The sequence below is a fragment of the Podarcis filfolensis genome (genome assembly GCF_964270895.1).
Source record: "Podarcis filfolensis genome assembly, chromosome: 2".
NCBI classification, from domain to species: Eukaryota; Metazoa; Chordata; class Lepidosauria; order Squamata; family Lacertidae; genus Podarcis; species Podarcis filfolensis.
In genome coordinates this window covers 84381193-84406154 of record NC_139605.1, presented here as the reverse complement: position 1 = coordinate 84406154, position 24962 = coordinate 84381193, and the positions used below count along the sequence as shown (strand labels likewise).

Sequence of the window (24962 nt, the reverse complement as noted above, 5' to 3'; positions counted from 1 at the left end):
CTAGGGATGATGGGAGTTGTAGTCCCAAAACACCTGGAGGGCCACGTTTGCCTATGCCTGTGCTAGAACTACCAGATTTCTCCCAGCACCCCAATCCCACCCACACATATGCCACCAACCCCAATCAGACCTGGATCCATCAGGTCACCTGCCGAAAAAGGCATGAAGGCATTTATTATTATTTTTATTTTTGGAATTGACTCTTCTCCTCCAAGGAATGACCGGGTTAAACTTTTTTGGAGTCTCCCAATGGTGAGAGTCAAGGTGCAAAGTTGTGACCAGTGGACAGCAGCTCCCTTCAGGGAGAAGATGAAGATTACAGTACACATAAATATAATAGGAAACAGCTTTCTTTCATGAAGAAAGAAATCACTGTCTCTTTTGTCAGAAAGTGATTTCTAAAACCGGTTCTCTTGCATAAAAACAAGTCGCTGCACAGCATTCTGAAAAATCACCATGAATGGGGTTGAAGTGGAGAATCACCATATATTGTATCCACACTGTCTGGGACTTTGGGAGATCAAGGCCATTCACATGATGATAAATCTTCCCATTTCCCTCTCTGTAGTAATCTGATCAATCCATGTGTGAAACACACCTGAGGGATAATGTAACCCTAGAATTCTGTACGGCACATTGTGTCCTGTGGTAAGCTCTCAAGGCTCTCTTCTTCCTATCGTTGAACCTCATGGACAACAGCATTGGTATAGGGCATCTTCACCCTATCTTCCATGCCAGGGACATGGTTGGCACCTCCCACCTCATCGATCTACTGTTGAACTTTTGTTGTAATAAAAAACAACATTGAGAGCTCTTTTTCCAGATTTCTGAAACCACTACACATCTGACACAGTGAAAACCTTCAACATTCTCCAACTGGAAGGAAAAGTAAAACTCAAGCAAATTATCTTACTGACAGGAGCTCATCTTTTAACACTTCAATTTTGGCTTTTTAGTTTAGGAAAATATTTAACTGGAGGGCATCCTTATGGGTGTTTTAAAAACTTTGTGTGGCATGTAGAACAGAGTGGAAACTTTATGCACTCCCCTCACACAATACATTTTTATTGATTGATTGAATTTATATTCCTACTCTTCTTTGCCATCTATATGGTAGGATGCTCATATCTCTGTTATTTCCAAACCTGGTAAAGACCAAGCCAGCTGGGCAAATTATAAGCTAATTCTGTAATTAATGTAGATACCAAGGTACTAACAATATTTCTTGCCTGTAATAGTAATTCAGTCTGCAATATTGACATTAGAACACCAAAATCAGTTGGACCTTTTCCCCCAAGGCTGCTTTAAGCAATAAAAGAATCAACACAGCTGCATTTTCTTTTCTCTTGATGCTAAAAAAAGTATCTGAAATATATATATATTTCTGAAGGCAATTTATTTTTGGTACACTGAAAAATGGATTTCTTCACGAATTTACGGATTGGATTAGAATTTAATGTCAATCTTTAAAATTTCTTAATCCCCCCCAAAGAAACGGATATTATTGCATGTTTTTGCTGCATGTAGAAATGTAATAATAATAATAATAATAATAACTACTGCTTTAGTTTTTAGTTTTTCAGGCAAAACTAGATTTATTATTTTCCTAAACATATCTTTTGTAAAACAAAAAGAAAATATATTGACATAGTATTTCATTTAGTTAGGATCCTTATTATATTTCAAAATTACTGTCATAGCCTTAATTCATAATTCAGGTAATTTACTGTTTTGAGAGTCCCGTGGACTGCAAGAAGATCAAACCTATCCATTCTTAAGGAAATCAGCCCTGAGTGCTCACTGGAAGGACAGATCGTGAAGCTGAGGGTCCAATACTTTGGCCACCTCATGAGAAGAGAAGACTCCCTAGAAAAGACCCTGATGTTGGGAAAGATGGAGGGGCGCAAGGAGAAGGGGACGACAAAGGACGAGATGGTTGGACAGTGTTCTCGAAGCTACCAGCATGAGTTTGACCAAACTGCGGGAGGCAGTGGAAGACAGGAGTGCCTGGCGTGCTCTGGTCCATGGGGTCACGAAGAGTCAGACATGACTAAACGACTAAACAACAAACTGTTTTGCAGTATCTGCTTCACACACACTTGTAAAGGTATTATCACTTGACATTCCATTCATTTTTGGAGCCTTGTTTTACTTCTGTTCTGTTTACTGTGAATAATTGGCATTGAATAATGGGCAATGTGTGGCATTAAAAAGTGAGGATAGCAACACATTATCACCCATGCAACCTGCTAGCAATTACTAGCTGGGATGATGGGAGCTGATGTCTGAGAATATCTGGATTAGCCTGTTCAATTTTTGCCTTGTCCAGGGGTGCTAACCTTAATAAAATATTGGGGGGGGGGTTAAGCCCTGCCCTGCATAACTGATCACAAGATACGGCATATGAACCCCATTTGAATGGTAATATCTATCAACTTGGGGGGCAGCCTCCTCAAATATTTTACTTGGGGGGCGGCTCCTATGGCATGTTCCACCTAAGCTTGGAATATTTGGTTTTCCTCAGTACTGTTGGATTCAAATCTCTCAGTGCTTCCATTCTACTTACTACAAATAGTTTTGGAGGCACTGCCTTGATCCCTTCTGCTTAGTTTACCTCACTAGATCACTTAGAACGTCTAATGGCTTGCATTTGTAAGCATGCGCTCTTCATTTTGTACTGCATATGAAATGATGTTACGTCCATTTCTTTGAAATCTCCCACCAGCTGGAAGGTGAAGTTCTGGAGCAGAACGGCAAAGAACAGGAACAGTTCCATCCGAGCCAGGGCTTCCCCTGGGCATGCCCGTTTTCCTGGCAGAGAGAAAGAAGGCAGAGCCAATCAATAACCAAAGACCAAGATAGTGCACAGCAAACACAGCAAATGCTGGCATTTAAGAGTTTTTTTAAAAAACAAAACAAAACAAAGCAAGCATAACAAGGGCAGCAATAGGGCCAATTCTCAGTTGGTGTTTACGGCTCTCTGTTTGCACACTGTTATGTACATGAAAGGTCAAGGTGGTTCAGCAAGTGGGTTTTTGAACTGTTGGTCTCCAGTTTGTCTTGCTTCTCTGACTCGTGGGTGGCATTTCATTGTAGACATGTTATGTAGCATCAAAGTACAGCAGGCTTGGAAGACCTGCTTGATGCTAATCTGGAATAGGCATGTGTCAGGGAACTGCCATCGGAGCCAGAGGGAGAGTGAGGGCTCCAGAGGGATTCTGGAGAGCATCCCGGGAGGGAGAGAAGCAGCCCGTCTTCTGGGGAAGGAAATCAGCGTAGCACCAGTGGAGAAGGGGGGCAGATGGGGGAATCGGCGAGGTGGCTCCATGACTCCTCGCCGGAGACCAGCGGGGAGAGCACGGGTCCTCCGCTGCCCACACCCTCCCTGCGCAGAAGGCTTCCGCGCAGGGAGAGTAGGTGACGACTAGGCGTCAAAGAGCTTCTTTGCTGGAAGAAGTTCAAGAAACGCCCACTGACGGATTCTGCCAGCGATTGAGACAGCCACGGGTTTGTGGCTGTCCGGACAGAAAGAGTTCACCAAGGTAACCCAGCCAGGTGTGGCGCCGATTTACGCACGAGCAACCCCTAGAACCATTACAGCAATCCGTCAGTCACTGACGTTGCTTGTGCGCAGCCCCGGAGAGGCAGCACGATGAGCCAAACAGGGACAGCTGGAGAGACGGAGCAACCAGCTGCAGTGCGGAGTCTGGTCGAGAGGAACCGAGACTTGGAGCAGCATGTAGCTATCCTGACGGCGCGGCTGGACGAAAGACGGACTCATGATGCACAGGTCAGATCCACCCCCATCGCAAGGAAGGTACCGGGGCTGGTTCACAAGTTTGGTGGGAAGCCCCAAGACTACAATGCTTTCCGAACGGAAGTACAGTACGCTTTGGAACTGCAGAAAGATGACTTTGCTGATGACAGGGAGAGGGTGGCTTACATTGTGGGGCATCTGCAGGATGGGGCGCGCGAATGGATCAGGCCCCTAATGGCGACGCAAAATGATGCCTTGAAGGACCTTAAGAAATTCTTCTAGGCAATGGATGCGATGTACTCCAGTGAGGTGGAGCAAAGTGTGACTCGGCGGGAACTGATGGGGTGCAAGCAGGGGAGCCAGTCTGTCAGAGACTACTGGTCGCGTTTTGCGATGTTAGTCCACCAGCTCAGGTGGGATCTGGACTCTGAAGCGATACAAATGTTGTTTGAGGAGGGTCTGTCCCCTGCAGTGAAAGACGAGTTATCCCGCGCTCCCCGACCACGGTCGCTGGATGAGCTCACAAAGGATGTGCTTGCGATTGGCGTACGCGGGCTCAGGAGAAGCGGGAAATGAGAGGGAACGTTTCCATGACTACCGCATTCCTGAGATACCGAGACAGCCTTCCCAGGTGGCGGAGCCAATGGAAATTGATGGCGTGCGTGAGAGAGAGGTTTCAAACTCCAGTGAAGGTCGTAAAATGGAGGGAAAGGAGCGGAAAACTACCAAGAAGTGTTTCCTCTGTCAACGACCAGGACATTTTGCTAAGGTCTGCACCCAAAGAAAAGCCTAGCAAGGGATGGTGGGGGCTGCTGGCTGCGACGAGAAGAGGGAGGAAGGGCAGACGCAGGGAAACGACAACGCCTGGCTGCCAACCAGCAGGGGCAGCAGCCAGGCCAGCAACCAATAGAAGTGCCCCAGCCTGACCCTCCTAAGGCAGCTATAGCCATAGAAGTGGTGCTAGAACTCCCGAATGGGCACCCCATCAAAGTTAAGGGACTGCTGGTGACAACCAGAATCCGAGACCAGGGAGAAGAGTTGGTGGAAGAAGATTGGAAAAAATTTCAAGTCTATCTACAGAAATACTGTAAAATTAATGAATGTTAGAAGGATGCTGGAATGAAGTTACATGGCTTTAGCAGAAATGTTACAAAGAATTAAGTAAAAATAGATTGTTAATGGGTCAAAGTGGAAAATTTAAGGTTAGATTGTGTTAAGATAAATTATAGAACAAAAATTGAGTAAGATGGAAAGGATTTGCTGAAATAGCCAATTGAATTAGAATACAAAAAAGGGAGGTGTGAGGAGGTCGATGAAACAAGTAAATGAAAGATAAAGATGTGGAAATATTGGATGTGTTTTTAATTGTTTTTGTTTTTCTTTTTGTTTTACTGTATTGTTTTTTGTTTTTGTTTTTTCTTTCCTATGTATTGTAAGGTATTGATAACCCAGCCAGGTGTGGCACCGATTTACGCACGAGCAACCCCTAGAACCATTACAGCATGTTTTAAAAGCTAATTAAGCCAGACCAACATTCTTTTTCAGGTAATAGCCTGGAAGTAATGAGTCATTGGGATGCGGGTGGCACTGTGGGTTAAACCACAGAGCCTAGGACTTGCCGATCAGAAGGTCGGCATTTCAAATCCCCGCAATGGGGTGAGCTCCCATTTCTTGGTACCTGCTCCTGCCAACCTAGCAGTTCGAAAGCACATCAAAGTGCAAGTAGATAAATAGGTACCGCTCTGGCGGGAAGGTAAACGACATTTCCATGTGCTGCTCTGGTTCGCGAGAAGCGGCTTAGTCATGCTGGCCACATGACCCAGAAGCTGTACGCCGGCTCCCTTGGCCAATAAAGCGAGATGAGAACCACAACCCCAGAGTTGGCCACGACTGGACCTAATGGTCAGGGGTCCCTTTACCTTTTAATGAGTCATTAGGGCAACAGAAGATCCAAGGAACTCAGTGTAAGACAGCAAATGTGTGGGACCTCTTCATACAGATAAAGCCAAGAACTTAGACAACATGTGACCTATTTCTGGGGTCTGTGTGTGTGAAATTGCTCTCATTTGAAAAGCAGAACCAAAACAGTTTTATGCAAATCTGTGTGAGTTTGTGTGTAGAAACCCTTGCTCAATGGCTTCACATATGCATATTAGGTCCAAAGCAAATATTAGGTGAACAGGAGAAATATCCTTGCCCCTCATTCCACCACTCCAATTCCAGCATTTATTTATCTCCTAGAATGACCAGATTTCTCCCAGCATCCCACTCCTACCCAAACACCGGCCACCAGCCCCAACCCCACAACACGAGAATCAAGTCACCTGCAGAAAAAGGCATGAAGGCATTTCTTTTCCGGAACTGACCCTTCTCATCCAAGAAATGTCCAGGGTTAAACTTTTCTGGAGTCTCCCACTGGAGAGGGTCATAGTGCACAGTTGTGAGCATTGGAACCACAGTGGTGGACTTCAAGGAGAAGATAGACGTTGCATTATTTGTTTTGGTTTCACAGTCATATAAGAAAGGACATTCTTTTCAGAAAGACAGTGATTGCTGAAGCAGTCTGTCTCACATAACTGCACAGCATTCTGAAAAATCACCAGAAATGGAGTAGATGGGGGGAACTTACTACGATTTGTCTCCACACTGCCTGGAACTATGGCAGATCAAGGCCCTTCATGTGATGCTAAATCCCTCCCTTTTCCTCCCCATAGTAAACTGATCATTCCATGCGTGAATCACACCTGTGGGATGATGTAGCCCCGGAACTCTGTACGACACGTCGTTGCACGTGGGAAGCCCTCAAGGCTCCCTTTTTCAAATCGTTGAGTCTCATGGATAACGGCATTTGTGAAGGGCATCCTCACCCAATCGTCCATGCCAGGGATGCGGTTGGCACCTACCACCTCATCAATCTCCTGTTGAACTTTCGCTACAATGGAAAGCATTCAGAAAATGTACTTCCGGAACTCTGGAGCTGCTTTTCAGCTGACACAGCAATTTCTCTTCCAAAATGCAGGGAGCATCATCTGAATATCTGTGAATTATTCATATGATTTATGCTGTATTTGTGATTTTCTACTATGTTCTATCATGCCATTATTATTAATTGTTTGTAAGTCACTTTGGGATTCATCTGAGTGGAAAGCTGCATGAAAATATAAAAAATTGTATGTCAAATCATCTTTCTCTTCTTAGAAACTAAGGCTAAAGTTAACCCTCATTCAAACCTCCTCGTCTGACATCTTTAGAGGTGTAGAAATACTTTTTTTGTTCTGCAATGATCTTTATGAGTAAGTCTTACTGCCTCTGAACAGCTTTGCTGTTTTTTATGATGCAACTTCCAATTGTTCATTGATATTTTCTTTACTTGTTTTTTTTTTACCATATCACTATTACTATATTAGTGAAATAGTCCATATTTTGCTGTTTCGTTGAATTTACTGCAAGTGACCTTTGAAAGATTTTGTGTTGGATAGCAGAGCAAATCTGATCTTTTGGCCATTTAAGTACCTTGAATGTGTGGAAATTTAGCCATCAAAAGGAGGCTGAAGACTAAGGCAGTGCTTGAGTTTGTTGACCCAGCAATAAAGAGTCCAAACACGCACTGGACAAGCTCTTCGGTGCTGTAGATATTCTCAGGATTGGTTTGTTTCTGTAAACAAGGCAGAAGGGAAAGGAGGGTGGAGAAATTGAAACATCTCATCCTATTCCACACAATAACCTTGGTGGTCTGGTCTGTCATGACCTTGTCTTCTCAAGGCTATAAATGGAATGAACTGTGTTAAATTCAAACACAAGATGTACATTGCTTATTGCAATATAAAGATATTGTTGAATATAAAGACATCATTGAGAACCAGTGGGGGGGGGGGAGAATTTCAGGCCACAATCTCATGTATGATTTCATTTTGGTCAACTGTGTTTCTCCTGCCTGGGTTGATGTCTAAATAAACTGGAGGAAAGATGTTTCCATCTGAGATTAGTTTGGAGATGGACTTTAGCAGCCACCAAAGCCAAGAGAGGGACAGTGGTTCAGAATGAGGGAGTGCAACAACAATGAGGGACAGTTTCAAATTAACTACAAATGAGGGGCATCTCAGAAATGTAGGGAAAGAAAGTTGTGGATCTCCCTACCTTCTCTGACCTGATAAGGAAGCAATCAATATAGTCACGGAGATTCTGAGGATCCAGTGTCCTCCTGTGGGACTCCACCCTCTCACGAATGAAGGCCTTCATTTTTTCACAGTCTGCTAATATCTTCCTGTGCTGTCCAGGTAGGTAAGCCATGATTCCTGGGACTAAATTATAAATCTGGAACAGAAGCAATGGGGAAATGAGGAGATGAGATAAAAAGGCAATCATAAATGAGATAAATGAGAAATGAGATAAACTGTATTTGCCTCTCTCGTTCAGAGGTTATTAAATTAATGTGGCTTTTGGAACTTCTCTGCTACTGCTGCTGTTGCTGCTTCTACTGCTGCTACTACTAGTAGTAGTCATGTCCAACAAGCACATACAGAGACTTTTCAAGTTTCAGCTTCCTGCTGTGAGAGCTCTGCCACTCTTGTATCCAGAAATGAGTCATCAGGTCACTTATCTCACTCCAATAGAAAAATAGGAGCCTTCTCTGATGCTTTTGTCAGAGTGCAACGTTTTTGCTTAAGGTTACGGCATTCAAACACGGCATTTTATGTAAACTTACAACTTTAACAAAAATGTGATGATATTTTTGGCATTATTTGCATAAAGACAGGCCACTGGGGTGAAGAACTGATTTGGATTGCAGTTTCTTATGTAGGAGAAAGACCTGTAACAGGTCACACTGAGATGAATTGAACCACATTTTACATCCCTACTGGTGACATAAGTAAATTTGAGGAAGCATGCCTGTTTGAGAACAGAAATAGTTATCAGCAGAAACACAGAGGTGGAAGTAAGACCCCCAGGTTCAGCATGCAGAAGGAACGACATGCCTGCATTGATAAAGTACGGTGGTAGCCCATGAAGTCCTGCACAATACGCAGGTTCTCCAGCAACACCGGATCTTTGTAGTCAAACCAATTCCCAAAGACAACTGAAGAGAGGACATTTGAAACAGCACATGTGAAGCTTCTTCTTGGGTCAAAGGCCTGCCCTGCAAGAAAAACAAGACACAGTGAGTGGGGCCTGGCAAGTTGGTAGTAGTAGTAGTAATAATAATAAAAATAATAATAAAAATAATAATAAAAATAATAAATACCCCTTCCATCTGACTGGGTTGTTCCAGCCACTCTGGGGCGATGCTTTTGCCTTTATGGCAAAACTGATATATTTTCTTTTTGATATCTCCCTGTAATTTAAGGGACACGGGTGGCGCTGTGGTCTAAACCGCAGAGCCTAGGGCTTCCTGATCAGAAGGTTGGCGGTTTGAATCCCAGCAATGGGGTGAGCTCCCGTTGCTCGGTGTGACGTTAACATATGAGAGTGCTGGAGGTGAAATAGTGAAATAGGTTACCTAATCAGAACCCAGGGGGGTGGAGTCAGAGGAACTATAAAATCAGCTCCGGGAGGGGCGAAGGGGGAGTTCGATGGGAGTTGGGTGTTTGGTTGGAGTGGGAGTGAATTGGGATAGAGTCTGTGCATAGGTTGAGTTAGTGCAGCGAAAAAAGCTGAGTCAGGAACAGTTAAGAGCTAGGAAGACAGGTGAAAATGTGAGAGGTGGTTTAGTGAGTGAGAGCAGGTAGCGGAAGTTATAGGTCTGGATAGGGACCCCATGACTGTAATTGACTGAGACCATTTATGAAACCACACACTTGTTAAACTCCAATAAATAAACAGAAGTTTATGTTCCAATTTAACCCTGACTGGACTCAGTATTTTACCAGGTAGGGCCTGGGTGGTGGCAGCGAGAAATAAAGTGGTGGCACAGGGATCAATAGATGGTGAAACGTCCAGGGACCCTGTGTGATCGCCACACTCGGTCCCTGTTCCTGCCAACCTAGCAGTTTGAAAGCATGTCAAAGTGCAAGTAGATAAATAGGTACTGCTCCAGCGGAAAGGTAAACGGCATTTCCGTGCCCTGCTCTGGTTCACCAGAAGTAGCTTAGTCATGCTGGACACATGACCTGGAAGCTGTACGCCAGCTCCCTTGGCCAATAAAGCGAGGTGAGCACTGCAACCCCAAAGTCATCCACAACTGGACCTAATGGCCAGGGGTCCCTTTACCTTTACCTAAATTCCTTGTACATGACACCTTCTGATATTTATTATATTTAGTAATACAGAAGTACAGTTGAAGTGTGAGGATCACAGAATCATAGAAATGGGGAGCTGAGGGTCATCTAGTTCAAGCCCCTGCAATGCAGGAATCCCACTCACAGCTGTCCCTGCTTGGGCTTGAACCACCAACCTATGTGCGTATATGTGAAATCTAATGTTTAAGTATTAAATGTATTAAATGTTTTGTGATTTATTCTAATATAGTAATGGAATAAAGTTTATTTAAAAAAAGAAATAGATAGGTAAATAGATAAATATTTGATATGGTGTTGTGGAAATGGCAGTCTTCTGGCCTGGTAATAAATTGGGTTTCCCCATCTCACTTCTGACCCTCCCTTTGCAATAGCAAGATCTTTTGTTTTGTTTTTATTATAAAGGGAGAAAACAGCAGGGTGAGAAAGACTGGTTGCAAACCATTTTGAGTACTGGTCTAGTTAGAAATCTGGATCAACACACAATGGTTGCATTTTGCAAGTGAGTGGTTTGCATTTCATATATGTAACTCCCAATTCAAGTACTTACACCCTGCATCAACATGACAGATGCCGCAAGGGCAGGAGGACAATGGGAGGAGAGAGAAAGAACTACCTTCTTATCTGTCTCAACAACCAAGTAAGCAGGTGACAAAAATTCCCTAGCTTAGTGTGAGGAATATGTGTGGTTGCTCACGTAGGTAACAGCCAGGACTCCCATCTGTCTTTTATGGGTTTTTTATTATTATTAAAGATTTTGTTGATTTACAAAAGTGTGCAATGTCTCTCTCTCGTGTTTTTTCTCCCCATGTAACATTTTTACAAATCACTTTCATTTGTTGAGACATTAGGAAGAAAAGGGGGAAAGAGGTGAAGGGGGGAGAGATGGGTGAGAGTGGGGTCGGGTGGCAATGTTTCTACTTCACTTACTATATGTAGGGTTTGGTGTCAGCATTGCTTGTGCAGGTTCTTTGCTGTTCGCTTGTATTCCTTTGGTGGTGAGAGAGGTTGGGGTTGGCCTAGGGTGTGATTATTCATTTGTGGTTGGCTGTGGTGGTCTTTGTTTTCATGTGTGAGTGGGGTGGGTGGGTGTTTTGGATCAGGTTAGCCATATTGATTTGTATGCTGTTCGTGGATTATTGTTGTTGTCTTGTTGGGCTGTGAATGTGATAAAGGGGAGCCATACCAGGGTGAAGGTGTCTTCTTCTATTTGTCCCCGTGTCAATTTCAGTTTATTGGTTAATTTTTCTAGTAGGGCTGTTTCCCATACTATTTGGGTACCATTGGTCCATGCTTACTCCTGACAGGTCTCTCCAATGTCTGGTTATGATGCTTCTGGCTGCTGAAAGTAGGTTGGTTATGAGTTCTTTGTGGTGTAAGTGGGCATTATTGTCTTGAAAGATGTTTAGCAACGCCAATTCTGGGGTGATTTCTAATACTTGGTTGGTTATTTTACTTATTTCTCGTACGGTTGTTGTCCAGAATGGTTGGATTTTGGGGCACTCCCACCACATGTGGAGGTATGTGCCTGTGGAGGTGCACCCTCTCCAGCATTTTGGTGAGGTTCCTGGGCATATTAGTGCTAGTTTTCTTGGTGTTAGGTACCACCTGTAGGTGAGTTTCAGAGTGAGTTCTTTTCTTTTCATTGATATGGATTTAAAGGGGGGTTTAGTCCACATTTTGGTCCATTGAGTGGGGTTAATCTCATAGCCTATGTCATCCTCCCATTGTTTTTTGATTGCGTCTAGGGAATTCGTGGGATTTTGTAGTAGTATTTTGTTTGCGGATACCATTGCGGATACCATTCCTCTGCCGTGTCCCTTTGTTGTTAAAAGGAGGTTTTCAAAGGTTGTCTGCGGCCTAGTTGCTGCTGATTTTACTGCTGGATTGTGGAGGCGCAGATTGCAGCTATAACAAAGGCGGCATTTTTTCATCTCTGCCAAGCTAAGCAGTTGGCTCCTTACCTCTCTCGCCCTGACCTAGCCACTGTGATCCACGCGACGGTCACCTCCAGACTGGATTATTGTAACTCGCTCTACGTGGGGCTGCCCTTGAGACTGACCCAGAAACTCCAGCGGGTGCAGAATGCTGCAGCGAGACTCCTTACGGGGTCCTCGCTGCAAGATCACATTCACCCGGTGCTATACCAGCTGCACTGGCTCCCGGTGGAGTACAGGATCGGGTTTAAGGTGCTGGTTTTAACCTTTAAAGCCCTATACGGCCTAGGACCCTCGTACCTACGGGACCGCCTCTCCTGGTATGTCCCACAGAGGAATTTACGATCTTCAAACAAAAACATCTTGGAGGTCCCAGGCCACAGAGAGGGTAGGCTGGCCTCAACCAGAGCCAGGGCTTTTTCGGCTGTGGCTCCAATCTGGTGGAATGCTCTGCCACAAGAGATTAGGGCCCTGCGGGATTTGACATCTTTCCGCAGGGCCTGCAAGACAGAGCTGTTCCGCCAAGCCTTTGGCCAGGGCACAGCCTGACCCCCTCCTTTGGCAATTTTCTCAGAACTCTACCCAGTGGTTGCCTTCAATTTGATTTGAAGTATTTTATTTTTATTTATTTTTAATGAAATGATTTTAAAATGTTTTCTTATTTTATTGTTGCTAGCCACCCTGAGCCCGGCTTCAGCTGGGGAGGGCGGGATATAAATAAAAATTTATTATTATTATTATTATTAAGAAGGCATGTAATTGGTGATGTGTTAACCAGGGCATTTGGGTGTCTTCTAGTTTGTCTTGTATTTCTTGTGTTGATAAAGGTTTGATATTTTTGTAGAAGTCTGTTAGGCGATATAGGCCTTTGGTTTGCCAGGTTTTAATCTGGAGGTTTTGTGCTGCGTGTTGGAATGATGGGTGGTATGCCAGGGGAATTAGTGGGGTTGGGGATAGTTTGCCTATTACTGTTTTCCATGCCTTGAGCATGGTCTGTGTGTACCTGTTAAGTGTTGTGGGAATTTTCCTTAGTTTGTTCGGGAGGAGAGGGTATGCTGTGGTGCAGGTATTTTCAGTTGTGTCCCTCTCTAGGTGTATCCATTGTTTTGTCTCATCTTCTAGTATATATGGGATTATATGGCGCATATGGTTGGCAGTATAATATCCTTCTATGTTGGGGATTCCCCATCCTCCTTCTGAGGTGGGGAGGTGCAGGTATTTGGGGCTTATTGTTGGGTTTTTGTGTGAGAAGATAAAGGAGTGTAGTTTTCCCTCCCATCTGCGGAGTTGGGTTTGGGGGATCCAGATTGGGAGGGATTGGAATAGGTAGGTTAGTTTTGGGAGGGTTTTATAGGTTTTATTGAGTGCAAAAACTATGTACAGTGCAGAGGTCCAAAATCCATGTCTGCCTCAATCACCAGCAGATTCCGGAAGTGCCTTCTTCCTGTTTGCCCTCCAGCATATAAGCCCGGGAGAACCCCATCTCCGCCTCTTTTCCTTACGTGTAATTCCCTGGTGAAAACTATGCAATGGAAGAGGCACGTCCAACTCCCTGGAAGCGGTGTCGTGGCTCATCTCAGCCTGACTGAGCCTTTGCATCCTCCCCCCCTTTCTCTCGTCGTCCTTTTCTCCTAAAGACTCGCTTTCACCAGACTGACGAGGTGCAGCTGCTCAACAAAGGAGGAGGCTGTCTGTACGTTCTTGTCTCTCCCCCCTCCCTTGAAGGCAGACCCCTGACACTTAGCTTTAAAAACAAATTAATCATAGAACCACCACCCCCAAAAAGAATATAAAGCTTGCCCAATATTTAAAGAGAGAATTAAAATCGGAGAGGTCTGAAGTAAGAAGAGACAAATTACAATCACCAACAACAATAACAAAATAAAACCCCACTTCCTGCATTGAAGGATGGCAGAATTTTCTTTGGAAGACGTATGGCTCAAGAGTACCTTGTGTGGCTACCAATTCTTCTACCAGGCAAAGGGCTTCCTCTTGTATCCTCTCAGACATTGTTTTCTTTCCCATCCCAAATTCCCGCAGGGTGGATAATGTGAACCTGCGCACCTCTCTCCATTTTGCCTCATTTCTGTTGACCATTCCTGAAAGGAAACAGGTGGAGAGCTCAATGTACAGAAACCAGCAGGAAGTTTCAATATAAGAGATGGTGCCTTCCTCCTTCAAGCTATATTCCCATTTGTAATTGCAAACAGGGATGGTTCCAGACAACTGGTTTATTCAGCATTCAGCATGATTTGTTTGCGGTTCCCTTGCACTGAGATTATACAACTGGTGCACGTTCATTGCTCTTTGCTTGCACAGCACAGACTTCCCACCAATCAATACTTATCTCACACAGTATAGTGCACTTTCTGTCATAAACTGTGTTTACTGCATACCCTCCAACATTCAACACTAAAAGTCCAGTTGTTTTAAAGTGGGTTTGCTGAGCTCGTAGGCTCAGCAAACCCACTTTAAAACAATCCACTTAATTGCCCCAATCTGGATATAATGTGCCTGTATACTAATAAGTAGCACTGACAATGTAATCAATCAAAGTAAATAATATAACTCGTAACTGAAAGTTCCCCTGTATATTAGGTCACCAAGACTTCATACTGACTAATTATAGGGCAGTGCACTAGCCCTGGTGCTGGAGGAGAGAGATCTCTGTGCATTCACATCATGCCACATCTGCCATTAAATCCCTGTTATGGACAGAGGAGCAGGGACTAAAACATCTGCCAGTATTTAGATCTGGTTCTACCCAGGATTGGGGAAGGGAAACTTCCCTGAATAGGAAAAGCAGCTGGTTTGCATAAAGTTCCTTTTCAAACTTTTTCTTTTTCTTTGCCTGAGGCTGTGGGAAATTGGTAACTACCGCTTTTTTTGACATGTTATTAATTCCTAGTGTTGAGAGCCTTGAAACTGGGAATTGCATCTCAAATCAAAATGGAGTTTGATCAGGTGTTATTCATTGTTAGTACAAATCATGCCAAAACCTGGCCATTGCACCAGTATTCATTGAATTACAGTCAAGGTTCAAATCTGGTCAGTAGCATCTCAGTGCAGCAAGAATAAACCTTACACAATAAAAATCAAAGATATCCGATTTCAAATTAAAGGAATCACTCAGTTTATTACTATACGAACATTAATTGTATTATCAAATGATAGGAATTGGAATCATGAAAGTTTCTGGAACTTATATATTAACTAATAAGATATAATATTTCAAAATAAAGCAAGATACATATGATTGAATTTAAGCAAATGGCTATAATGTGCATATAAGATGACAAAGCAATCAATCTAATAATGTAACTCCTAACTCCCTCTAGCCAAGGCTTCCTCAAACTCGGCCCTCCAGATGTTTTGAGACAGACATGCAGTTTCCGTTGCCCAGCTTGCGCAGAGGGGTGAAACGTAAGGAGGGGAGGCGGAGATTTGGGGTGTCTAAGTTCTTATGTTGGGGGAGAAAACGGAAGGGGCCACTCCCGGAATCTGCAAGCGACTAAGACAGACATGAACTTTGGGGTTCTGCACTGTAAATAGTTTGCACCAATAAAACCTGTAAAAGACAGGTCGGAGTCCTGCCTGGTTACTCATGAGCAACCACAACCAGCACCTGACTATATATCTTTATCTATCGTATTGAAATGTGGTATATTTGCTAAACATTTTGCTATGGTATTATGAAGCTGTTACTGTTTTTTTGCTATGTTATCATGAATTTTTTTGTAGTGTTTGAAATGTATTCTTTTTTTCTTGTAAGCCATTTTGAACGTGATTTATTTGTGGAAAAGGGGCATACAAATCAAATGATGAATGGATGAAAAGAGGCAGCTAGCAAAAAGAAGAAGAAAGGGAGATAAAACATTGACAGAACCATAGATCTGTAGAGATGGAATGGACCACGAGGGTCTTCTAGTCCAATCCCCCGCAATGCAAGAACCTTTCGCCCAATGTGGGACTCAAACCCACGACCCTGAGGTTGAGTCTCATTCTCTGCCAACTGAGCTATCAGATCACCATCATCCTGAAAAAAGAAAGAGCAGCAGCCAAGAAAGAAGAGCAGGCTGCATATCAATCAGCAGCATGAGCTGGACTTCCCCACAAAATTTCCCTCTGATAATCTATCTGGAATAGGGGGGAAGGAACAACTTGCGCCAATGCTATATCAGCAGTTCTTCACACAGGTCACTTTTTCACACACTCAAGCACTGCTTTGCCAAAACATCTTGTGCTATCAGTTGGTTTTTTGTTTTTTGTTTGGCTTCATGGCTGTTGCTCTGTTACTCTTTTCACAATGCCAAGGTCTCCATTTGTGGCGATCACACAGGGTCCCCAGATGTTTGACGGTCTATTGATCCCTGTGTAGATTGCATTTCCATCAGTCCTAAGAACCAAATGTTAAAGAAATTAAAAGTAGTAGTAAAGTGCACAGCTGTACCCCGACACCGACCTGATGTGAGGCCTGAATCTGGGTCCACAAATTGGCTCTGACCCAATATTCAGGGCAACCTGGGCAACACTCAAATTGTATCCAGTCCTAAATCAGTTCGTGGGGCTGTGTTAATTTTTATTTTAAAACTGCAATTAAACATAATTTTGGGAGGTGAGAGGCAGAAAAAAGAGGCACTGGGTTTCCTTCTCTCCCCACCACCACCACCTACCCCATCCACAGTCCAAATAATCAACGCCCCCTTCATTTCTTTGCTGTAACATTCCACTTAATTAACTTATCTGATGCTGATTCTGTTAGCATTGCCTGCAACAGAGTTTCAGGTGGCTCACAAGGCCATGTTGACACTAAATAAAAATAAGCCCAACAACTTTCACTGAAACAATTTGCACACAGTATGATCTTCAGTGTGCACACCTAAGAAGTGTAGGTAGACTCTCTCACATTACTGGATTAGTGAAAATATTATGGTGGAAGTACAACACATGAGTTGGGGTTCACATGAGCGTGGAGAGAGTTGAAAGGACAAATGGGAAAAGCTTGCCTCCCTGCTGCCACTGAGCCCGACAGCCACATATTCTAACTATGTCAGAAGCTTACCTACTATAAGTGCCCATTCCTATATTCAATTTAATAAATATCATCTCCTTGCCCTGGGATAGTGCTTTCTCAGTTTTATTTTTTAATGAGCTAGATTACCTTTTGTAGCCGCCAGTGCCTCCACCAGGCAAACAGCTTCCTCCTGCACCCTCTCAGACATTGATCTCTTCCCCATTCCAAAGTTTCTCAGTGTCATAACCGTGAATCTGCGCAGCTCTCTCCATTCTATGTCACTAGAGTTGACTATCCCTGGGGGGGAAAGAGGTGAAGGTCATTTTGTCAGTTCTTGACCTAACAGGAACCAGCAGGAAGTTTCTACATGAAAAGGTAGTTCTGGTGCTTTCCACTTTAAAATTATATCCCCATTTGTAGATACAATCTGGCAACTAATTGTTGCCCCCAAGAGCCCAGTCCTTTGTTGTGTAAGGGATTTTTGTTTCTTTGGTTGAATAAATATGTCCAGTGCTACATAACAAAGTAAATAATGGATGGTAAGAGGCATGGCATCACCTTGCCTGCCTGTAGCCCACACTGTTGATTGCATAGGGGACAGCTTCCCTGGATCTTTGGGGGGAATTGATTTTCAAAAATGGTTCTTTGGAGAAGCAAGCCACAGCAAAAAATAATGCCTTGCTTGATAGTGTTTGTCTTTCTTTCTTTTCTTTCTTTCCTATACATGATGCTAATTATCATGCACATTTTTGGGGACTGAATTACAAATCAAAGTAGAGCTAAACTATACATAAAGAATAAGAAGAAATAGCCTACCATGGCCTTTGGTCACTCGATCAATGATGGGGCTGTTAATACGCCCACCAAACGCTTCAGCATGATCCACCAGAGCATCTTTTACCACATCAAATCCACAAAGCACGACCATAGGTTTGGGTCCCATCCAGATTGTGAACACAGGGCCATATTTCTCAACCAGCTGAAGGCACAAAGAAAGTGTTATTTAATTAGGCAATGAAACTTCTTTTGGAGTAATTAACTTAAGGAATGGTTGCTATATCTCTTAGGGCACCTGCAGCTTGTTTTGTGCGGGGTTTTGCAGGCATATGCTGCAACATGTTGCTGATGCAGTAAATTCACATTAGTGGCAGAATTCAGCTTTATTAGTTGTTCCCCAATACTTCCTGAGTGTTATTACATTATTGCCATCTGGAGGGATACTGTCAAGGTTCAGGGAATCCTATCCCTCCCCCAGTGGCAGCCAAAAAAGCAGGTAACAAGAAGAGTCCTTACCACGTAATTTATTCAGTATTCACACAGAGAGAGAAAGGAATGTAGTGCCTATTAAATAATGGCATTGCTCCAAGTAAATTCCAACCCCCTCTATCTTTCTTATCCTACGTCATCCCTGCGCCGGCTGATCTGGGCTTTCTGCCTCTGAGCATTCTGTTCTACTACTCTCAATGCATGCCTACTCCTGGGAGAGGGTGGCTCAGGAATGCTTTCCAAAGACACTGAGTCTGTCAGCTGTCTCTCCCCCGGTGTTTCTTCTTCCTGCTGTTCCTCTCCCAATATTCCCCAGCATTTCCCCTCTGCAGTCTCTGAACTATGCCCTTCTGCAAATCACTGTTCTAAATCTATACTGTGCTCCTGTTCTCGGGAAGGTTCGGGGGGTGGTCCCCACCATTCCTCCTCAGTCCAGATCCTGACAGGTACATTTATTTATTTCATAAAATTTACATACATACATTGTATATACTGTAGTGCAACAAAAGCCACACACACTTGAACATTTGGGCTATAACAAGCTACATGATTTGAACAGGAAGCTATGGGACGTGCACTGACTGGAACAAAACAGTGTGTCCACCTCAGAACTTTTGGAAGTGCAAACAGTATTGGAAACAGGATTGCGTATAACTACTCCAATGTCATCATGAGTACAAATAATCATGAATGCGCAATAAAAAGGACAGCTGGATGGCTCCTGGGAGAATGGGCTGCTAGAACGCTGTTGTTCCTGAATGAGGCGAAACCACATTTAGAACTGCCTCCATAAAAGAAAGAGAATCTTGTGAAATAAATCTCATGTTCAGCCCCACCAACTTCATCAGGTGTTTGATTCACTTTGCAAGACAGGCACATTTAGAACTGCTTCCATAAAAGAAAGAGAATCTTGTGAAATAAATGTCATGTTCAGCCCCACCAACTTCATCAGGTGTTTGATTCACTTTGCAAGACAGGCACGTGAAAAAAAGAAATTTAGCTGCCCCTTTAACAGGTATGACACTGCAATAGGTGTCCCATCACACATTTCAGTATGATCAACCACTGCTTCATATGTCTGTTGCTCTGTTACTCTTTTCACAATGCCAAGGTCTCCATTTGTGGCGATCACACAGGGTCCCCAGATGTTTGACGGTCTATTGATCCCTGTGCCACCACTGTGGTTTCTCAGATAATTTTCTTGTCAGTTTCTTAACCTTAGTTTCTTTACCGGCCTATACCTTCCCAATACCTTCTGACTGATTATCTCAACTGTTTGACTGACTCCACTTAACAGATTCTCTCACTCTCTCACATCAGACTATCCCAACCCCAGACTTATCCTCCCTCTCTCTTCTCTAACTCCAGACTGATTTCTTAACAACTCTAACTCTAACTCCTTCCCTTGGGTTCCTATTGGTTAATCATTTTACACTTAGTTAACCCTTTCCTTATGAAGCCAGTATGATGTCACACACCTAGGAGGGCAAACGCCACACCATTCATCGAACCTAAAGCTACAAACATGTTCACAAAGATCCAAGCAGCTGATACAGAAGACACAAACATGGCATGATGTCTTTTTTTTTTTATAAAATATTTATTAGCATTTTCAAGAAACACATAACATACAAAAAACCAAAAAATAAACAAAACAAAAAACACAAAAATACATAATATTCAAAACTAAACACAAAAAAGAAAAAATAGAAAAAACACATAAAGTTTCTGTTACTTATAATTCTTAACCTTATTTCTCAGACCTCCTCGCGCCTCCCCTTCTTATATTCCAATTTAAATTGTCAATTCAGCAAGTCCTTAACTTATTTCTTTACCTTAGCTTAAACATTTATTCTAACATACTATTATTTTATTTTACTTCTTTTTTCCATTTCCTCAATTTATCTTTAGCAACCTTATTTTCAATTAATTTAAAAAGAAAAAACCAGTTTTACCTTTTTAGAGTTATACATCAATACTTATACCTCATTATTTATTCTTAGACCTTTTTCCTAAAGTCGACCAAAATTTCCCTTCCACGATTTACCCAATTTCCTTACCACTAACAAAGTATAAAAAGCAAATTATCCTTATGTACCCTTTGGATTCCCAACCTCCACCCACCCTTTTCCCGGTTCCAGTCCCCAACCAATAACCATCAGTCTTTATGTTATTTATTTAGCCTGGAGACCTCACGTCCGAGGCCCTTATATCTCTTTCAGTTCCTTTCTGCCGGTCTCTTTGATAGTCTTTGATATTAAGCCCCAAATCTCTGAGGAGCTCCGGCCCAACAGAATCCATGTTGCTTCCAGCCGGTCCTCCATCCTTAAAAGCAAAGCCTATGGGGTGCTCCAACTCTTGTTTCAAATTTCTTTCAAATCCAAATGTCCCCAAAGCTCCAGCTTTCCCCTTCAACAAATTTGTAATCCTCAGGTCTTCAGATCTCCTCCTAAGAGGGTCTCTCCATTTTCCAGACTCCCATTCAGACCAGGCTTTCCACATCCAATTTTTATTGTCCTTTTTTGTCATCATGTCAGGCCTCATAATGTAGCTCTCCTTTAACTCCTGCAAATCTCCTGCTCCTCCTTCATTTTCTTCAAAAACCACATATTGCTCCATCGTGTCTGCACTTTCAGTTTCATTTATTTGTTCAGTAGAATAGGCTTCCTGTTTCAAGTCCTTATCAGACTCAAAAATGTTGTTTACCGTCCAGTGTAGTAATGATACCTCTGTAGACAAAGCATTGTATTCCTCTTGCAAGTTTCCCAAGAGAACGAGTGCTCTGTCCAATTCTGCTTGAAATTTACGTACTCCAGCCATTTTTATGATGTAGTGTCCCTATTACCCCTCTAGGGGGATTTTAGCTCCTTAATATTCCTTTCAGCTCGAAACCAAAAGTCCAGTTATTTTGTAACAGTCCTCCTTGTTTTCAACAAATTATACCAACTAAACCAGCAAGAACAGCAGAAACAATGTTCTTTTTTTTCCAGCTGACAACTAGCTGACTAGCAGCTCACTTGACAGCTGTCAAAATCTTCAACGCACCAGGCTTTCTCATGGGACGTTCCCGGGTCTCGGGGGGGGATGAAATTTCAACTCCCAAAATCCTTTTTATCCTCCAGTAGATCTTCTTATCGTGTCAAAACCGTGAAGTCAAGATTTTTCATTAAAAAACACAAACAAATTCTCTCGACCTTAGCTGCCCAGTCCTTTGCTTTAAATTGTTTACAAGAGGGGGGGTGGACTTCCTTTTTAGCCCCTTCCCGCTCGTTCCAAATCCAAAATTAAAAAACTTTTTTTTTTAAGGTTCCAATCTCCGTAATACTCACGGGTTTATGTTTTAGAGTCCAATCGGTCTTGGAAGAAGTTGGCGCTCTCTGTCAATGGCTTGCGGCTTCACTCCGTAGGCGAGGGAGTACTCTCAGCACCACACCCCACCCTGCCTCCGTTCCGAAGCCTTTAAAAAGGCTCCGTCGCGGATTGGGGGGGCGCAAATGGTGCCCGCCGAGTCTCTGTGTTCACAGGCATCCGCGCCTGTGATTTTAAGGGTCTCCGCTTCGCCGCAGCGGCCAGACCCAGACGCTACGGAGCCGATTCCCTCCGGAGCTCGGAGGGAATCCGCCATTAAACAATGGCACCAACCCGGAAGTCCCAAACATGGCATGATGTCATCCATTTTGATCCAGCATGGCTGCTCTACTTGTGTACCTGAAACATGGCATAACTGCTGAGCATAATAGACAGGGAAGTGTGGCAGGGCCTAGGTTAACACAGGTAAGCACAGAAATGCAATACATCCCTTACCTCGATAGTTGTTCGCTCTGTCTATGAAGGGCATTTCAGGACGCCCACCAAATTCTTCAGCATGATTCACAAAAGCATCTTTCATTGTTTCATATCCACAAATCACAACGATGGGCTTTGGCCCGATCCAGACAGTAAATATGGGGCCATATTTATCAATGAGCTGAAAGTAGAATCAAAGACAAGCAAGGTTCATTGGGCAATGCTTCCTTTGGACAGATACCTCAGGGCACGGGTGGAGAAACTGTGTTCCCTGGGCCAAACTTGGGCACAACATCTGGATCTTTCTTTCTTTTTTTAGGAAAAAGGTGAGTAAGAGGAGACAAGGCAGCAGTGTGTAACAGTGTCATGGTGTGAAGGAAGTGGAGAGAGAGGTTTTGCTCCCTCTCCCATCACACAAGATCTCTTTCCTGGCCAGTCACCCAGTGATGCTCTATGGTGGGAAATTCAAGAGAAACACAAGGAAATACAGTCATACCTTGGTTTTTGAACAGCTTAATTCTCAAAAGTTTTGGCTCCCAAACACCGCAAACCCGGAAGTGACTGTTTCGGTTTCCGAAATATTTTTGGAAGCTGAATGTCCGATGGGGCTTCTGCGGCTTCTGATTGGCTACAGGAGCTTCCTGCAGCCAATCAGAAGTTGTACTTTGATTTCCGAACGTTTTGGAAGTCGAATGGACTCCTGGAAAGGATTCCATTTGACATCCAAGGTATGACTGTACTTCTTAGACACAGCACAGAGTTTGGAATTCATGACTGCTAGATGTAATGATGGACAGTTTTAACAGCTGATAAGATAGAGACACAGCTGGGACACCAGTTAAAGTTGGTAGTAGGCACTCGGTTCCACCAAGACAGATTTCCTCAAGCTATAATATGGCCATCAACTGTAGCTTTAACCTCCATCAAAATTCATGGCTGCTATTCATCCATCCATTATTTTTTACTTTTTAAATTTCTATAGTGCTCTTATTCTGAGGATTATATTATTATCATCATATTATTATTAATAATATTAATTTAAAAACACAGAAATACATAGCATAATAACAAGCAAAAACAATATCCCCCACCCAAGTTTAAAAGGTATAGATTGCTTAATTAGCCAAAGGCCTGGGTGACAATGAATATTTTTGCCTGGTGTCCCAAGATATGTAATGAAAGCACCAGGTGAGCTTCCTGGGATAGAGCATTGCACAAATGGTGAGCCACCACAGCAAAGGCCCATTCTCATGTTGCCACCCTATGGAGTTCTCACAGAGAAGGCACAAAAGAAGGTCCAGGTTGGTTCATATGGATCCCCATACTCTCTACAGCCTTCTAGCATGGGAAAAGACAAAGAGGATGGGAACTTTCCTATCATAAGCTCCATTTTGTTAACTGAAGGCTTCTCAAAGCAGCAGACTCAAGCAGATATACACAGACCAGACAAGGAAGAAATTAAATTTGTGTCCTCCTCTCTCTGTCCTACTATTCTAGGCAAAATCCTATTGACATTTATGGACAGGGAAACTCACCTTTTTATAGAACTTGTAGAGGGGCAAGACATCTTTCTGCAGGAGATTTCCCAGCAAGAGCCAGGGAGTGGGTCCTGGGGGTAGCTGGCTTTTCTTCTTGTACATTTTGAAGGAGGAGAAGAGTAAAGCGAAGAGCAGGTAGAGAAGGAGCAAAGCCCCTGCCTCAACCACCTCCATCTTTCACTGAGCTCTTCTTTAGGCCGGAAATCCAAGAAAATGCTTAAGAAAGTCAGGAAGGAAGCAATGCCATCAGCTGGAGACCCAGCCGAACCTGTCTCTGAAATATCTCTAACATTCCAACCCTGTTTTTATTCTTTTCCATGTGATTTTTAATTATTAGCAAGAGCTAGTTACTCATTAAAAGAATGTCACTCTGACCTGAACTCAGAGTTAACTCCTTATCTCTTGGAAATGTGAGATGTTGTGCATGGAGGCTGTGCACTGATGCACATTTATTGTGAAGTCAGCCAGGGAAACATTTTCTTTTCTGGTGCCAGTCAAAGTCAGCAATACTGAGCTGGACATACCTTTAGTGCAGTTTCCATTTTTGTGACTTTATGTTCCTGCTCATTTTTATACAGGAGTTTAGTGTGTTGGCATACCTACTGATCAGTTTGTGCTTCATAGATGTGGCTCTCACCTGCTGACTGCTATGCATTTCAAGTAAGGCTTTCTTAGCTGCATTGCCCCATGTACAGGACTGGCCATAAGCCAAGAGGCTCAATTAGTGATTTATCTTTTTTCTTTTTGGGCATCTAGCTGCCCTGATCTTTCTGCAATGGTGTTTTCTCCCCACTGACTTCACACTGTGGGACTGGAGAAGTGTTTCCTTAATTTGGCCCAATTGGCATTTAGCCCAGGTAAGTGAGAATATTTAAGAAAAGGTTTCTGCAGTATCTGAGGCACTATTGGGTTGAGGACACTCTTTAGCCACCTTCCATGGACTCTGCCTTTGAGGGGTGGGTCCTTGGAGAGCCTTTAGACTTGGCATGCTCATTGAGGTGAAAAATGGCTGAGAGTGTGTGTCAGGGAACTGCCATCGATTCAGGAGGGAGAGAGGAAAAGCCGAATGGATTATAGAGAGCCTCTAAGGATTGTGGGAAGCAGCTCCTCTTCAACGGAGGAGAGTAACGACACCTCCAGTGGAGAGGAGCTGTAGGGTTCAGAGGAGGCGAGGCGGTGCCAAGACACCTTGCCTGGGCAAAGCGGGGAGGAGAGGGGTCCTCCGTTACCCACGACCTCCTTGCGCAGTAAGCTTCCACACAGAGAGGGGAGGCACAGACTGGGCGTCAAGAAATTACTTTGCTGGGGAAAGTTTAAGAACCGCCCACTCACGGATTCTTCCAGTGAATGAGCCAGCCACAGGAGAGTGGTGCTCTGGACAGATAAAGTTTATTTTAGCAGCTAAAGCAAGGCTTTACTACCAAGTAGGCA

At 43.4% G+C, this 24962-nt stretch overlaps 1 protein-coding gene across 1 annotated transcript; it reads right to left on the bottom strand.

Annotated features, from left to right (window-relative positions):
- Positions 1-1568: 1568 nt before the first annotated feature.
- LOC310755246 (cytochrome P450 2C20-like) lies at positions 1569-23807 on the bottom strand. Its single transcript, XM_083597751.1, has 9 exons — positions 23529-23807; positions 22012-22174; positions 13877-14026; positions 8734-8894; positions 7895-8071; positions 7271-7412; positions 6502-6689; positions 6082-6223; positions 1569-2811 (listed from the first exon to the last, which is right to left on the bottom strand). The coding sequence occupies exons 1-9, from the start codon at positions 23703-23705 to the stop codon at positions 2624-2626; spliced, it is 1488 nt and encodes a 495-aa protein (XP_083453877.1). The 5' UTR covers positions 23706-23807; the 3' UTR covers positions 1569-2623.
- Between the last annotated feature and the right edge of the window lie 1155 nt (positions 23808-24962).